We start from the raw sequence: 17,013 nt of genomic DNA, 5'->3' as shown, positions 1-17,013 counted from the left end.
AGGCGTGTTCCCCCAATGAAAATGGTCCCTGAAGGTCAGCGTCGGCGGATACACCTATGCTCGAGTGTGAATGCAAGTATGCGTGGCGTGTGCCATCCCTGGACACGTGTTTCGAGGTAGTTGCCTCTCGTCAGCAGGGAGTAGGAAAATGTGTGGGGTTGCTGTGTAAGCTGCTAAAATCGTATCAGGTCTAGTACCTCTCGTAGCGCGCAGGTGCGTAACCATGAGTCCGTCGACTCCACCGGCTCAAGGGAGCCTGAATATAAAGTTAAACCAGATTGGTCGCACACTGCTACACCTACCAGGCGTGTTCCCCCAATGAAAATGGTCCCTGAAGGTCAGCGTCGGCGGATACACCTATGCTCGAGTGTGAATGCAAGTATGCGTGGCGTGTGCCATCCCTGGACACGTGTTTCGAGGTAGTTGCCTCTCGTCAGCAGGGAGTAGGAAAATGTGTGGGGTTGCTGTGTAAGCTGCTAAAATCGTATCAGGTCTAGTACCTCTCGTAGCGCGCAGGTGCGTAACCATGAGTCCGTCGACTCCACCGGCTCAAGGGAGCCTGAATATAAAGTTAAACCAGATTGGTCGCACACTGCTACACCTACCAGGCGTGTTCCCCCAATGAAAATGGTCCCTGAAGGTCAGCGTCGGCGGATACACCTATGCTCGAGTGTGAATGCAAGTATGCGTGGCGTGTGCCATCCCTGGACACGTGTTTCGAGGTAGTTGCCTCTCGTCAGCAGGGAGTAGGAAAATGTGTGGGGTTGCTGTGTAAGCTGCTAAAATCGTATCAGGTCTAGTACCTCTCGTAGCGCGCAGGTGCGTAACCATGAGTCCGTCGACTCCACCGGCTCAAGGGAGCCTGAATATAAAGTTAAACCAGATTGGTCGCACACTGCTACACCTACCAGGCGTGTTCCCCCAATGAAAATGGTCCCTGAAGGTCAGCGTCGGCGGATACACCTATGCTCGAGTGTGAATGCAAGTATGCGTGGCGTTTGCCATCCCTGGACACGTGTTTCGAGGTAGTTGCCTCTCGTCAGCAGGGAGTAGGAAAATGTGTGGGGTTGCTGTGTAAGCTGCTAAAATCGTATCAGGTCTAGTACCTCTCGTAGCGTGCAGGTGCGTAACCATGAGTCCGTCGACTCCACCGGCTCAAGGGAGCCTGAATATAAAGTTAAACCAGATTGGTCGCACACTGCTACACCTACCAGGCGTGTTCCCCCAATGAAAATGGTCCCTGAAGGTCAGCGTCGGCGGATACACCTATGCTCGAGTGTGAATGCAAGTATGCGTGGCGTGTGCCATCCCTGGACACGTGTTTCGAGGTAGTTGCCTCTCGTCAGCAGGGAGTAGGAAAATGTGTGGGGTTGCTGTGTAAGCTGCTAAAATCGTATCAGGTCTAGTACCTCTTGTAGCCTACAGGGGATGGACTATGCAGTGGAACATAGACCTGGGAGCAACCATGCCAATGCAGATGGCCTCTCCAGATATTTCCACTTAGAACATGAAGACTCAACTGGTCAAGGTTAGTTTAATGTCCCTGCGTTTGTGTGTGTGTGGGGGGGGGGTTATGTAGGAGAGTGGCATCGACTGCATAGTTGCCCCCAACTTTTTGCTGATGTTTTGACTGTTTTATGACACTAGCCAGGCTATGGCCCTGCTATCCAGGACCCCAGCCTATCTGCTTCTTCTCTAAACTGATGTGAGTACCCTGGGTACCTTCCAATTGGATACTGAGGACACCCTATCAGCCCCTTGTAGATGGTACCCTAGGTACCCAGGGCATGGGTCCCTCAGAGGCCTACCAGGGGCTGCAGCACTTATTGTGCCACCCCTGGGACAGCCATGCCAAATGACACCACCAGACCACTACTGTAGTCTGGGTAAGGTGGTGCTTGCACTCCTTACAGGGATATAGGTATCCTGTATCCCACTTAATACATCACATATATCCTCATAGGTCACCCCTAAAGCAGGCCTTGGTAATCCTACAAGGCAGGGTGCTGAGATATGTGTGAGGGGGGACCCCTACCTGAGTAGGGCCCCTCTGCAACCTTCGTAAAATCCTTGCTGGGTTGTTTGTAGTGTAGCCATACCATATACTCTTAACCGCATTATAAGTATATCGCGATAGCGTGATAACTTGAGAATGGCTACACAGAACCGTATCGTGTTTGGTGTCAAACATGTAGGCATCATACCCCCAATCCAGCCATTGGACTGAGGGCATGATTCCCCCCTGCTAGAGGGGCGATATGGGAAAAGCGGCAGAATTTAGACACCGATTTAAAAGTGCACACGTAGTACAAAATGGATGCTACCCGCCACCCACACGACTCTGGCTGCCTGTTGCTGGGCAGAACATAAGCCCCGGCAGCTGGACAATAGGGATCCTGTTGCAGGGAGGTATTCCCACCTCCCCAGACAGACTATGTGGATTGGAACTGGGTGGGTGCACCATAGGATGCCTTTCAGAGTTGCACGTAGGCTTCTCCATGGCCTACATTCTGCATACACCGCCTGGAACCGGTTCAGGGGCATCCTGTCCGCTGCCCTGGCGGGAAACACACAAAGGGGAGAGGGTGTAGCCACCCTTTCCCACCTGACCTCTCATTGGTGGGCTCTGATCTGGACACTCCCCTAATCTTTGGATAAAGGTGAATACTGGGTCCCCAGAGCCTCAGATTATTCTTGAACTTCACAGACTTGAACTTTGACTTGCTGCCGCACAGCTGACTGAAGAAATGTCCCTTGGGGTAAAGGAGTTACCCCCCTGCTTGGCAGGCACCTGAAACACTGCAAGTGACCCGGTTGGAACCTCGCTGCTCCTATGGACATCGACGACTCTTTCCTACCTTGAGGTAGGTTTCCAAGCATCCCAGAGGCCAGTGAGTGTGCACAGCAAAGCTTAACACCATGGACCCCGTGGGTGCCGAGATCCCCAATACCCCAGGACACCAGCCACCTCTTGCACAGCACCCGACCCCGATGAGTGGGGAAGTTGTGCTTTGGCCCATTATTGAGCCAACCTCTCAGCATCATCTGTGCCAAAGATCGACTCCCTAGCCCGCTCCGGCGACCCGTGGGCGCATCTTTACGCACGCCAAATTGCTGCCTCCCGCGGTTCCTTGTCTCCCGACTTGTGGGCCCTAGCAGAGGTCAATCTTCGATACCAAGAGTTCCCCTGGTTGCTCCAGGCCTGCTCTTCAGTCTCCTTGCTGGAGACCTCGCTCAAACCTCGTGGGTCTGCACCAGTAGCAGTTTTGTGTTTCTTGCGTGGGTTGCGGTTGCCAAGGCTTAGTGGATCCAATCCGGACACTAACACCGCAGCGACCCTCATCCTTCGTGGGACAGTCGCCCTCCAGAACCTGGCCTTCCTTGACGCCTCCTGGACCCCGTGGCTGACGATCCAAGCTACACCTCTTCCACCTGGAAGCACCCAACATTGGAGGGCTCCTTCTCTTGAGCCCCCTGGTCGCTGTGCCGTGACCCAGACTCTGTCCCCTCTGCTTTCAGGTCCTCCTCTACAAGATCTACATTTTCATTCTTCACGACAAAGACAACGCTTCTGGCTAGCAGCAGTTCTTCACGTTTTGCCATTGAAAATCAGCCCGCGACCCGACATCGAAAACGACCTATGCACCCGGCTTCCCTGGGGCAGGTAACAGTGCTACCTCGGTACTCTCGTGGGTGTGGGCCCTTCAAAAGCTTAACTCTAAAGTATTGAACTTGAACTCCTGCTAGAAGTGTTTTTAAACTTGTAAAATTCAACCGCGACATTCTCCATAGGCTTTAATAGAGATCCCGACAGTAGCTTTAGCCACTGCAAGCGTCTCCCGTGGGTCCCCATCATCACTACCTTGGGTGGTTTCACAAGGGGCCAGCGACCCCAAATGCCCTAGGCATTGTCTGTAGAATTGTCGTGGTTCTTATACCACTTTTTTGATATATGGTTTGGTCCCCCCCTGGGGCCCTGTGATTCCAGTGCTATTTATTGTAACTATCAATGCTTGTTTGAATTGTATCTTCACCTCTAGCCTCATAAAGAGACTAGTGGGGTTAGTCCTAGAATAAATACATATATTTTATATATATACCCGTGTGGACTACTCTTTCATTTGGTTATTCAAGAGGTTATCTATGGTAAAACAATAAGCTTAACACTCCTTCAAGACTTAGCCTGAAGGCTGCTGTCCACAGCTACCACTAGGATAGCCTTCTTTAAAGGTTGCCTTTAACCTATCACCATAAGAATCGAATTGGACTGGTACAAGGTGTCCCCTATAACTAGAGGACAGCATATGCCAGGCCAACTTCTCACACTTTGTAACTTGCCTGTACCGTCTGTTGACCGTATATTCATTTAACAAGGCACACAGTTGCGGTTTACCAATCAAGTAGTCAAATGCAATGTCTGTCTTCCAGTGTTCCTAATGCACAAAGTGACTGGGTAATTTCTTCGGTGTAACCTGTTTCCTTTGAGTGACGCACCATGGCCAGCTTGGTTGGCACCCAGGTTGTCGTGCTGAGCAGCTACTTGACTGGGGAGTTCACAACAACAAGGCTGGGATTGCAACACTGTTACTGATAACGGATGGCAAAGAAGCTCGAAGAATATGGCACTCTGTGGATGTATGCACATGGGTTTCACCAGGACAACAAAGCTGAAAAAGAAGGCACAAGTGGGTGCAGGCACCCCTGCATCTCATTGGCATAGCTGCAGATAGGACGCATCCAAAGGTGCAGGCACATAGTCCTCATTTGGATGTTAACATAGTCACAGACAGGATGTATGGCAATTTAAGTGTGCAGGCACAAAGTCCTCACAAAGTCATCATCCTAATAGTAGGGTACATGGTAATGCGGAGTGGAGGCACAATGGCCTGGCAGGATCATGGATATACCCGAGGATGAATGATACACACATCAGCAGGGGTGGTGGGCTGCTGGGCCGCATACTTTAGGGCAATTCGTCAGGGGCAGCGATGGAACTGAGATACATAGCTTCTCACGCTGTCCGTAGGTCGCTTACTCAGGAAATCTTTGATCTGTGCATTGCATTGCTTGCAGGCCTCCAATCTCACCAGGTGCATTCGTCCTCATGGCAAGGCTGGACTTTGGTGCTTGCTTAATAAGACCAGCTTGCATCCAGAACAGTGACGATTCTCCAGCCAACTTACCTCTCCGATTCAAAGTTCCGCCCAAATATTAAGGGGGAACCGTCACTACAGAGTGCGTTTTGTCATCTCATTCAGCCAAAAGGTAGATGTCATACTCCAAATTATGCCGGCTTCCAGGTTTCCTCTGGCCAATCAGGTGTTGTCGGTATGGTATTTTTGTTCTCCAGTAGAAAAGAGCAGAGCAGAGCATGTGGGGCTGTGGGTGTGTAGTGCATCTTTTTGTACAAAGTGTCAATCCTTGCCTCTACCTTTTGGCATCAATCAATTAATCAATCCGCATTTGTAGAGCGCTGCACTGTCACCCCTGGGGCTATCTGGGTGCTGGGGTGAGAGGTCTCCGTCAAAAAGCTAGGTCTTGAGCAAACGGCAGGATGAGAGCAGAAACGAGCAGAAAGACAAAGCAGAGTGCAGAAAAACAAGCAGAAAAGGCAAAACAGAACGAGCAGAAAAGGCAAAACGGAAGGCAGAAAACGAGCAGAGGTATTGCCATTATTCAGGCATTCGTCTTACCAGGCACCAGCTGACTGGTTCAGGCCTAGTAAGTACAAATATTAACATGACACAATTTTTAAAGCTTGAAGTATGCATCACTTGGTAAGTTTGATATATTTCATGAATTGAGGGGCTTCACAGAGCAAAAGAAAATTACTACAGCAAGTGAGAACTTGTTATATGTATTACTGTATTGAAAATCATTCTTACTGAAATTAAAAGTAACCACCAGCTGTTTTCACTGTTTAGCAATATAGCCCAAGAGCATGTTAATGAAGCAATATCAGCTTTAGATCTTCACTAGTAGAAATTGCAATAATTTGAATGTTATCACATTGCTCTTTTTTTAGTCAATGGCAGAAAGTGAATTTGATATGTGAAGGAATAGACACAGTATCAGAAATACTCCTCAATAACGTGACTGTTGGGAAAACAGACAACATGTTCATCAAATATGTAAGTAAGTCTGCGTTTAAATATGCATTATGAGTAATTAATGTTGTTCATAAAAGCTTTTGAAACAGTAGCAGGTACAATATGTCTATTAAGCTCAAGATGGAAGCATCCATACGACAAATAGGATCATTCAGCAACTGTCAATCACTCCCGTCCAGCGTACCGAATGATGCAATGTCACAGCACATGACATGACAAGTGCTCGATGGAAATATGTACAAAGTTACTGTAACCCCATGAAAATCTCCCTAATACAAAACTAAACCACAACCGCAAAACAGGCATGTACACTAGACCGCAACAACCATAGACCAGCCCCACCTCATATGGCTGAAAATAATCTGTACTCTGCACAGCAATATACAAATATCCTACCACAAAATCTTTCACCCAAACAAGCATTCTGCTCTCCTTCTTCAGCACTTCACCTTCCTGCGTACACTTCTTCAACAGCCATCCAGGCACATGCAACACTTTTGGGGAATTGCATACATTCCAGTCAGATGACTCCACTACTCCCTTGATACAATCAACACTTGCAATGGGATGGAGAAATTAGACTGCCCCTCCAATAACCCTACTCGTCAGTCTGACCCAGAATTCTTGTGTCCATGTATTTCCTTCTTTCCCTCCACATGGCACACTGCCTTCATCTCCACTAATATCCAGCTCTGTTTTGAACTTTGAATAGAACCTCCTTGCCCATGTCATCTTATACAGGGTTGCTGCTCTTGCCAGGCTATTCATAGTGCGGTAGGGCAAACTAATATACTTACCACCATTTTACAATCTCTTTGAATAGTAGATTCCACCTTTCAATTAACCCATTGACCAATGGGCAGTAAATAGATGTCCTTATGTATTAAATACCGCTGTTCAACAAAATGCTTTTATCTCCTTGCATACCAGCATCACTCTATTGTCCACCACGACCTCAACTCGAACCTTTATTGTTTCAAGAGGTTTGATCACAACACTCCTATCCACTTGACCCATAGATTCACTCGTGGCCAGTGGGAATGATAATCCACAACCACCAAGCTAATCCTGGGACTTGCTCTTAACATATTGCATAGTCCTGAACAAGCAAGGGCAATTTTCTCCCATCATCTGCTACGCCTATCCACTATTTTAGCTGAAATTACAACTTTTCATTTGATTTATCATGCCAATTGCACTTGTGCATCTTGCCCTCAATTTCTCTATCCAGGCCAGGCAACCAAGTACCGTCCTTTCTCATCTCTACCCTGTAGTCCTACCCAACTGACCCTCCTGTTCCTTCCATGGTAAAAAATCTTCACGCAACCCCCCTGGCACCACCAACACTTCTTTGCATTGTAGTACTCCTTTGTGCCATAATTTTGCTCCAAAGCGGCACTTGGATATGGCTGCTTCTCCTCACAGACTTTGCCCCTGCTCTCCCATCCATACTTCAGTATTTTCCCTAACATCACACTCTTCAAATGTTGCATCAACTCCTTGTTGGTGACAATGTCCCTTGTTACATCTTCAGCACTTGACACCACATTGCCATCTTCATCTCCTTCATGCTCCTCGGACCAATCTGGTAAGCTTGATAAACAGTCTGTTGTCACTTTATCGATTCCTGGCACATATTCTGCTCTGAACATATACACTTGCAACTTCAGTAACCATTTAGCAATTCGCTGTCTTGCACTGCCCGACGCTTTGTTGGTAACAAATGGACCAGCAGTTTATGGTCCTTGCACACTATGACCTCAGTTACTCATAAACCACCCACTCCGTTCAGACCTCTTAGGTTTTTTCATTAAGTTGCATAAATAAGTAATTTTGTCAGCAACATTTTCTATGAGTGTAACGTAATAATCTGCCACTCCCAAGAAAGAACGTACCTGGTCTTTATTACCTGGAGCCAGGGCATGTCTAATTGCCATTACAAGGAACTTTTTAGATCTCACTCCATCACAGCTAATCACTCTTGTCACACCTAAGTTAAATTGACCTCACTTACTGGTCAGCCAAATCTAAAGCAGAACTCCCAGAACTTTTTCTAGCATGGCATCAAGCTCCTTTCACTCCCTCCTGTGTACAAGTATTTCACCTTGTAACTAGGCCACATTATGGATGCTTTTGAATAACTGATGTATTGCCTTTTGAATAACCACAGAGGCAGACACTAATTTAGAGGGGCACATGCTTAAATGTATAAGATCCTTCTACTGTAATAAATGCAATTAATGGTCTAGAGTGCTTTTGAATTGTTATTTGGTAATATACAGAGGAGAGGTCCAAGATATGAAAAACAGAAACCCATTAAGGTTTGGCAAGGAATGCGGTCCACCCAGATGTTGGCAATCAGCTCCCATCCTAAATTTCTCATTGGCCTTCATTGCCAAACCACAATGGTCAGCCACTCAGAAGCCTCCCTTTCCAAAGGTATTCTCTCTCCTACTCGTCTTTTCAAGTTCAACCTTCACTTCATGTCACAGTGTCATTGTTGCTCTCTCCAGTTTGTGTACCTTGGCAATTGCTCATTCTTCAGAAGTACCTCTTGTTTAAATCCCTTCAACATACCTAACTTGTCACTAAACATTTCTGGGATTTTTTCTTTCCCTAAAGCTGTTCTTCTGTATTGTTTACAGCTAAATTTGGGACGTCAGTTAGCTCATGATGGATTGCGCTCCAACGTGCCAGTTCAGCTGAAACCCCCTAGTGCAGGTCTGTCCACCATGTTGTAAGATGCCCACTTCTGTGGTAGGGATCTAATTGCCTTCTGTGCATTTGTAAGTGTGGCAGTTGCAAATATATAGATATTTATATATAGAAGTAGGCAGAGCCGATGCCACGTGGTTTAGACCACGTTCTGAACCATTTATGTTTTTCAAAACCAACCCTCTGGAGCAGGGTTTCTTAAAAACAAAATGAAAATGGCCCTGACACGTCTATGTTTTTCCAGTGCTTGGAAACCATTTGTATTGCTTCTTGTTCAATATCGTGAGACTTTTCCTGATCAGAGAAAATGTACATTGGAAAGACTGTCCTAACAGAGCTGGTCCTTCTGACATGCTTTGACTGGTGGCCCTGTGGTGTACTGGCTACCAGTCAAAGGTTTACAGAGGGGTTAGCCACCTGAGGTTCTGCTGTGGAAATACTAGATTTTACCCATCAGTCCTGCACTATCAAACTCTCAATGAGAACCTTATCTAGATGATTGGGGACAAAATTGAATCTTAAAGCTCATTGTTGCAGCCAAACCATCTGCCACCGTCCTTTGCCACATGTACCTTGACCCTGGTTTTCCTACCTTCAAACACAATGCCAATTGCAAAAAATCCTACTGCTGCAATATTTTTCCTTCTGTTTGCTATGAACCATGTATCAGGTTTATCAAGCACCTCATACTAATACACACGCCATTTCTTTTCCCAAAACACCTCATTTTGATTCAGAATCACCCTCCTGTCTTCACTTTCTAGTAGTAATTATGTGTCTTCATCACAGTCCTCATTCTCAACTATTTTCAAGCAAAATGGGCGTTTTGATGATACCTCTTGTATGTCTGAAAGGTAGCTGGATATCGCATATCAGTGGCTAGGGGTCCTTTAAGCCCATATCTGTAGCAAAAACATTTCTGGTTCACTGTAGCCCCCCCCCCATTTTCTGACCAGTGCTATCAACTTATTTTTGTTTATGCTATTTGCCTCATGAACACCTCCCCACTTCTGACTCCCAACTGATAATTCTTTGATGTTATGAGCAATTTCTCATAATTGTCGATCAGTCCCCACAGTCATATTGAAGGATGTTGGCGAACACCACTTTATCCTGCACCTTTTAGTGTATCTTTATGCATTATGCTATCATGCTTTATATCTTCACTAAACATGAAGTAGTTACATGTGGATGCCAATACATGCAAGGTCGCCATAAAACTATGGATAGATTCACTTGGGATTAATGCTTTATCTAGGAATGGATGTATCAATTCACCTCAGTTTTTTTTTTCCATAAGTCTTATGTCCACGTCAAATTCTTCCAGTGCTTCTGCATTGTGATGTTAAAAAGGTGCAGGAAGGTGCTCAGAAAATGTTTTTCCTTCTGCGCCTAAACAATGTTTAAGTATAGTAAGTTTGCTCTTCCTTGCAAAATTATTATTGGCAAGAGCATCAACGCTGTAGGTGTTGAAACTTTCTTTCCTTTATTCCTACTACAAAGTAGACTGCCAAGGCAACTGCGAGAACAGAGGTGGAGCTGATACAACTTCAGTTGTCTTTTAGTCCACTTGAACCATTCCATGTTGGTTGGAATCACTTTGGTCGGAGTGTACCATTCCTGGTTCCGGCAGTGCCTGCTCATTGTATAAGTTCCTTCAACTCACTCAGAAAATTAAAACCAGGAAAAGAAGAGGAAAACCCATCCACATTGCGGCTTTTACCTTTAGAAACCTCAGGAACACCAGAATAGTACACGTAATGTGGACATAAAAAAGGTTTTCTAATGTAATCAATTATCTGGACTGCATTCACCTAAAATGTACCAACTATAAATATGTAGTGAGTAAATGTGCCCACAAGAGTTAAATAATAAGACACCATCTCTGGATGTTCAATGGATAGTCCTCATAAAACAAATGACTGAAATCAAGAAGGCTACAGTGCCCTTATTTCCCGTAATTTGTCCTAGGCCTGAAGCCATGAAAGCCCACTATTTAGCAGTTGCACAACCGTATCGCTGGATGACATGAATTCTTTGATGCGCTCTCAGTAGAACTGCAGGCTGTGGTTGCGAACTTGCTGAAGACCTGCAATAGTTACCTAGGAAGGGTATACCCAAAATAGTCTCTGGGACCTGGGTGTAGGGCAGTACGTAAGGACAATGGTCCCAGAAAATGACAAACATTAATGGAAATCACACACAAGTATTCAAAACATTGGTAGTTCTAAGTGTTTTAATTCACACTCGGCATCTTTCTCTTAATGTACATACTCATATCATTATAAATAACAATGTCCCTAGAAAGGAACATGGTGAGGGGGAAGGGAGGATAGGTGTATATTTTTCGTGAGGATAGGGTAGTGATTAGAAGGGCGGTGTTATTCAGAAATAATACATCACTTTAAACATATAAGGCTAAAACATCAAGCCTGACAGTTACAATTTTAACAAAAGCGTTAGGTGGCCATGTTCACAACAGTAACATGAATGAAAAATCTGTTGTCTTGTACTGGCTCCTTGTGTAAGTGTCGACGTTTCAACCCCTAAGGAAATGTAGGCACTTTGATTCCTTACAACGGGGTCTTCATCAGGACTGGGTGCAGGGGGTAGGGGAGAGCACGGTCGGAAAAAGCCTCTGCACAATGGCTAGTGGCTGAGGTGGGCCCGTGGGCTCCTATGGTGGAGGGAAAAATCACAGCACCTCCGCTGGTTCGGAGTGTAGATCCGTATTGATTCAAGCTATTTAGAAGTAATCTGAAGGGCGTGCAGTCCGAATGAAGCGAACTGGCAAGACCTGCAATAGTCACTAGGCATCCACCTACCCATCACTTGTGTTTTAAGGGATGCAAATTCCCATTGCTTCTGCTTTTCATTTTTCTGGCATTGCTAGGGACGTCTCCCCTCCGAGGGGTTGCAGCCACTTAGCGAAGACAGTCCTTCTACAAGGCACAATCTATGTCACACAGTGTGTGCTGCCCCCAGGGTCGGACTGGGACACAAAATAGGGCCATTTGCCAGTCATATCACTGGCGGCCCTCAGCGTTTTGAACAGGTGCAGCACCGAGGCTGGGATTGCACACAGCCTGATGCACATGCATTCAAAACCTTTTCAAAGAGATTGACATTTGCATGCCTCTCTAGAGCATAGTTACTTGGGCTGTGTGAGGCTGATCCAAAGAACAATGCCCTACTAGGTTACTGCTGTTTCACAATAGGTGGAAAAACAAAGACTCAATAAAAGCAGACCTCAGAGTGACAGCAGTAGGATTTCAGAGGGTAGGGGTGGAATATCGGCTCGCATATTTACTCACTCATCCACCTATACATTCCTCTCAGTGTGTTAAGCAGCTGTTCCAGACATTTGTCTGTAACCTACATCTCACTCATGCCTTAACCCTGCATGTTCTTTCAGTGATGGAAGCTTGAACAACTCTGATACTGGCTCTGGTCCGAAGAAACAAAAGATCTCACTTATTACCTTCTGTGAGAGAGTGACTCCTGCTTTGCCATAGCCATGTTGTTCCTCTTCTATGAAGAATTAAAGCGTGCCCTGCTGTTGCCCAATTGCTTGTTTATGCTGATGATACCCCAGCTGTACCTGTCTTCTGAAGGAGGGAAGCGTGCACTGTTTCTGCCCAAGATATAGCTATTCAGTGAAGAGGGGTGTCTCCACTACTGTTTCCCCATCGCATAAAAAACACAAAGGATACTTTGGATGCCCTTGCATAATGTGTGCTATGCAGGCTATGATTGGACACAAGGCAAAACTAATTGTGGTGCCCTGACCCAGAGACCGTTTCCAAACTGTGTGACCCAGGACAATTCATTTTCTTCACTCTGCTTCCTTTTCAGTGATTATCACATTTGAGAGCAACTTGAAAAAACTTAGTTCAGAATGCTCACTTACAAAAAGCTTTCTGGTATGTGGTTTAGTAGTCTATAATATTGCCCCATCTATGACAACAGTAAGGGCACAGTATAGAGAGCATAAAACAACTGACTTGCCTCTTGGGTCGCTAACAACATTTTCATCAGGGCAGACGTGGGAAAGAATTTAATATCCACCCAGGATCTGAATTGCACAATGTGTAATCCGGAAACCGGATTTTAACCCCAGCTCCAAGGTTGACCAAACAGTGCGACCCCAGGCAATTACTTTTCCACGATCACCACATTTGAGAGCACCGTGAAATAGTTCAGAATGCACACTGTACAACATCCACCTCTCTTGTTTATGGTTTAATAGAGCACAATGTTGATCCATCTATAAAAAATATAAGGCTTATATAGGAAGAAACAAGACCACTCTCTTGCTTCTTGAGTTATTAATAAAATTGTCACAGCATAAAGTGTGTGGTTTATTAATTTTATTAAATGCCATTTGGAGCAATGATATAATCTAAGGTACTAAAATGAAACAATATAAAATGCTCTTTTTTATGTAAAAGTTAGTACTTCGGGGGCGGAGCCAAGATGGCGACGGAGTAGGACGTTCTCCTCGGTCCCTCCGGCGCCAGTCCTGCACAGCGTTGTTATTGCGGCCTCCCGAGGACCCCTGAGCCCTGCCTGGTGTAGCGCTGGATCTCCTGTGGCAGTGGAGGATGTTTTAGATCGCTGGCGGCCCCTACCGTGGCGCTGGCAGTCCCGTCCGGACTGGGGCCTGCACCGCGGCTGCCGGAGGAGCCGGGACCTCGCCTGCGACTCTGTGCTGGAGCTGTGGAGCTCGGTGCGGAGCTGACTTTTGGAGGTGGCGCCGGGGTGCGGTTGCCCAGAGTGCGGGGGCCTTGTCCAGCGGGCGGAATCAGCAGTGGACCCCTGGGAGCATTGGCCCCGCTGCGGTAGAGGGGGCGAGGCCTGAGGAGGTCCCCCGACTGGAACGCTGCAGCGCCGGAGTACGAGCCTGCCGGGCTGCCCTGGCGACGCGACGTGTGGATCCGGCCCCTCCGGGCTCCCGTGAGGAGTTGAGCGGCTGGAGTAGGACGTTCTCCTCGGTCCCTCCGTGAGGAGTTGAGCGGCTGGGGCAGTGGAGGTACTGTGGCCATTGGGGGACTGGACTGGACGACGCTCGTGGGGGCCTGGGGCGTGGGAGCTTGGAGTGTGCTCCGCCCGTGGTGGTGCTAGAGGATCAGCAATCTCCCCGAGCGTGTGGGGCCTGCTTCGGCTTGCTGGGACTGCTGGGGGAGCCGCAGTTCAGAGGGCTCCCCCCTGGACACAAGCAAGTTCCGTGTGGGCCCGGTGGGCTCAATTTGGGGCCCGTTGTGTGGGCGGTCCCCCTGGGGGGCCCCCGCTGGCGACCGCTGGGAGGAAACATTGCCCCACTGCCCTTTCTGTTGTCCCTGTGTTCCTAGCTGTGGAGACTGCCTGGGGGTCTGCGGCAGCAGGGGTGTGTACAGAGTCGCTCTGCAGCCGGGTGCGCAGCCCCTTCGCTGGACTCTCTGGCCCGATAAGCGCCTACCTGCGCCTGCCTATCCCCCATGCTTGGCACGACCTGGGGGAGTTGGGCCTATCCGGAGACCGGCTGCCCCGCTTGTAGAGACACGCAGTGAGGCAGCGCCAGTGGTGGAGCCGGGTGGCCGGACGACGTGTCGCTATCCTTGACTGGGGCACGATGTCTGGCAAATCCCGGGGGGGCAAAGCCGGACGGGACGGTTCTCAGCGGGGTGCCACCCCTTCGACGCCGCCGGGCGCTAGTGCCTCTGCCAAACCTCCTGATGATGAAGCGCCTGTCACCAAGGCGTTTATGCTGGACCTGTTCAACGCCATCAAGGAGGATATCACTAGCCTCCGCTCCCAGCTGGCCTCTGACCTCCGGGAGGTGCGTCGGGATGTGGATGGTCTTGGGGAGAGGGTGGCAACCGTGGAAGAGCATGATTTGGGGCTCGCCGGCGACGTCCATCAGCTCCAACACGATGTTCTTCGACTCACAGAGCAGAACTTGGACCTCCAAGCCCATGCAGAGGACTTAGAAAATCGGTCCCGACGGAACAATATCCGCATTCGCGCGGTGCCATGGGATGGAGAGGCTGGGGACCTGCGGGGCTATGTGAAGGGCCTGTTCTTGCAGATCCTGGGAGAGGACGACCTCCGCGAGGTCCGGATGGACAGGGTGCATCGCGTGGGGTTGCCGAGAGGGGCAGGGGCTCCTCCCCCCGACATCCTGGTTTGCGTCCACGATTACCAACTTAAGGAGCGTATTCTTCGGAAGGTGAGAGGGCTTACGTTGCTGCTGTACCGGGACCACCGTCCCCAGTTGTTTCAGGATCTGGCGGCGTTGACGTTGCAAAAGTGCCGTGACTTTCGCCCCATGATGTCCTTCTTGAGGGACCAGAATATCTCCTACTCGTGGGGCCATCCATTCCGGCTTATTTTCCGGTGGCGGAACAGGCTGGTTCAGGTCCGCTCTCTACAGGCTGCCAAGGATCTCCTGGGTTTGGACGACGGGTCCCCCCCGTTGGGGGTTGGGGGCTCGCCGGTGAGGCAACGTCGACGCTCCTCTTCTTGGCAGCGAGTGGGGCGCCCTTCCGCCCCCGGTCGGCCGGACCCTGAGACCAGCTTACAGGAGCGAGGTGCAGCGGTTGCCTCGGTGGCGACTGTGATGGAGGCTGCCTTGCAGGACTCTTCTTCGGCTGCCTAGCCACTCGGAAGGCCTCTGCTTGCTTGTCGCCAGAGGGCCACCCTCCTTTCAGATACCACGGGGTATTGTTGTACTTTGTGAGGTGACACCCTGGGCCTGTGCATTGGAGAAGTGAGGGCGGAGACTCCGCCTCATGGACTTGGGGGATAACTACAGTGGTCCCTGTTTTGGGGTTTGTTGGTATTTTTCTTGTTTCAGTTTATTCTCTGGTGGGATCCTGGTTGGGGTGGTCCCCGGAGCGGGTGGGGGATGGGGGGGGGGTCGGTTGGGAGTGGGGAAGGGAGGGTCCGGTGGTGGCGGCTGGGGGTGGCTTGTGCGAGCTGTGAGGGGGGTGTTTGGTGTGTGGGGGATAGAGGGAGGCTCTGGGATGTGTGATTGTACGCGACTTAGCTCCAGACGGGGGAGTGGGGGGCGGACTTGTCCAGGGTCCTTGTTCTACTTGCTATGGCAGGGCGCGAGGCGACATCTGGTTGGTGAGTCTGATGAGACATTTGACAACTTAGGAAACTGCCTTGAGTCTCCCTGGGCTGGGATTCTAGGGCGATGGTCCCGGGGTGCGCTGCTGGTCCTAGTTTGGAGAGGGAGTTTTGCCCGCGCTGGACGATGGGCGATGGTGCTGTGGTGTGAGTGGGGAGATCTAGTGGAGAGTACCTGGAATGTGAAGGGGCTGAACTCTCCCCAGAAACGCCAGAAGGTCTGGAAATACATCCTGGATCATCACCTGGATGTGGTGGGGCTTCACGAGACGCACCTGACCCGGCGAGACGAGTCCCGCCTCAAACATAGGCTATTTCCTCTTATCTATCGGCCTTCGGCGGCGTCGAAGCACAGGGGAGTAGCCCTGATGTTTCGTTCGACCCTTCAGTTTCAGCCTCTGGGGGTGCGTGGCGATAAGGAGGGCAGATGGCTCATTGTTAAGGGAGTGCTTCTCGTCAGGACTTGCACGTTTCTGGTGCTGTATGCTCCCAACACTGGGCAAAATAGGTTCCTCCTGGAGCTGTTGCGCTCAGTGGAAGACTTTGTGGAGGGCGGCCTTTTTATAATGGGCGATTTCAATTTGGTCTGGGACAGGGACTTGGACTGTTCTCACCAGCGGAGAACCGAGGACGGCCTCTTCTCTGCGGAGACACGTCAGCGGTTAGAGGAACTCGGTCTGATAGACGGGTGGCGCTCTCTGCACCCCGTCTCCCGTGATTACACCTTCTTTTCTCATGTGCACAACTCTTACTCCCGCCTTGACCATGTTTTCTGTAGCCAGTCCCTCCAGGGGTATTTGAGGGAAGCAAAGATTTTTCCCCTCTCCGTTTCTGATCATAGCTTACTGGCGCTGGGCCTCCAGTGGGCTCCGAAGGGAAATGTGCCGCGAAGATGTTTTTTTCCGGCGTTGCTGGTGCGGGACGAGTCTTCTTGCAATGCCCTCCGGAAGGCGGTTCGGGAATTCTTTCAGCTCAATCCAGTGCGGGACACCTCGATCTTCAATACTTGGGACGCCTTTAAGGCGTCGGTCCGGGGTAGCTGCTTGGCCCTCAATGCGGCGCTCAACCGGCAGCG

The 17,013-nt window shown here is 49.2% G+C and overlaps 1 protein-coding gene across 2 annotated transcripts in view; it reads left to right on the top strand.

Annotated features, from left to right (window-relative positions):
* The window catches only part of MANBA (mannosidase beta), a 243,937-nt gene that overhangs the window by 24,457 nt on the left and 202,467 nt on the right, over positions 1 to 17,013 (top strand). For both annotated transcript variants that reach the window (XM_085636128.1, XM_085636120.1), the window contains exon 3: positions 6,026 to 6,131. In XM_085636128.1, the coding sequence (XP_085492254.1) occupies positions 6,026 to 6,131 (106 nt within the window). The remainder of the gene's footprint in view (positions 1 to 6,025; positions 6,132 to 17,013) is intronic.

Source organism: Triturus cristatus, chromosome 2_1, assembly GCF_964204655.1.
Source record: "Triturus cristatus chromosome 2_1, aTriCri1.1, whole genome shotgun sequence".
In the NCBI taxonomy this organism is placed as follows: domain Eukaryota; kingdom Metazoa; phylum Chordata; class Amphibia; order Caudata; family Salamandridae; genus Triturus; species Triturus cristatus.
This window is presented reverse-complemented; position numbering and strand designations above follow the sequence as displayed.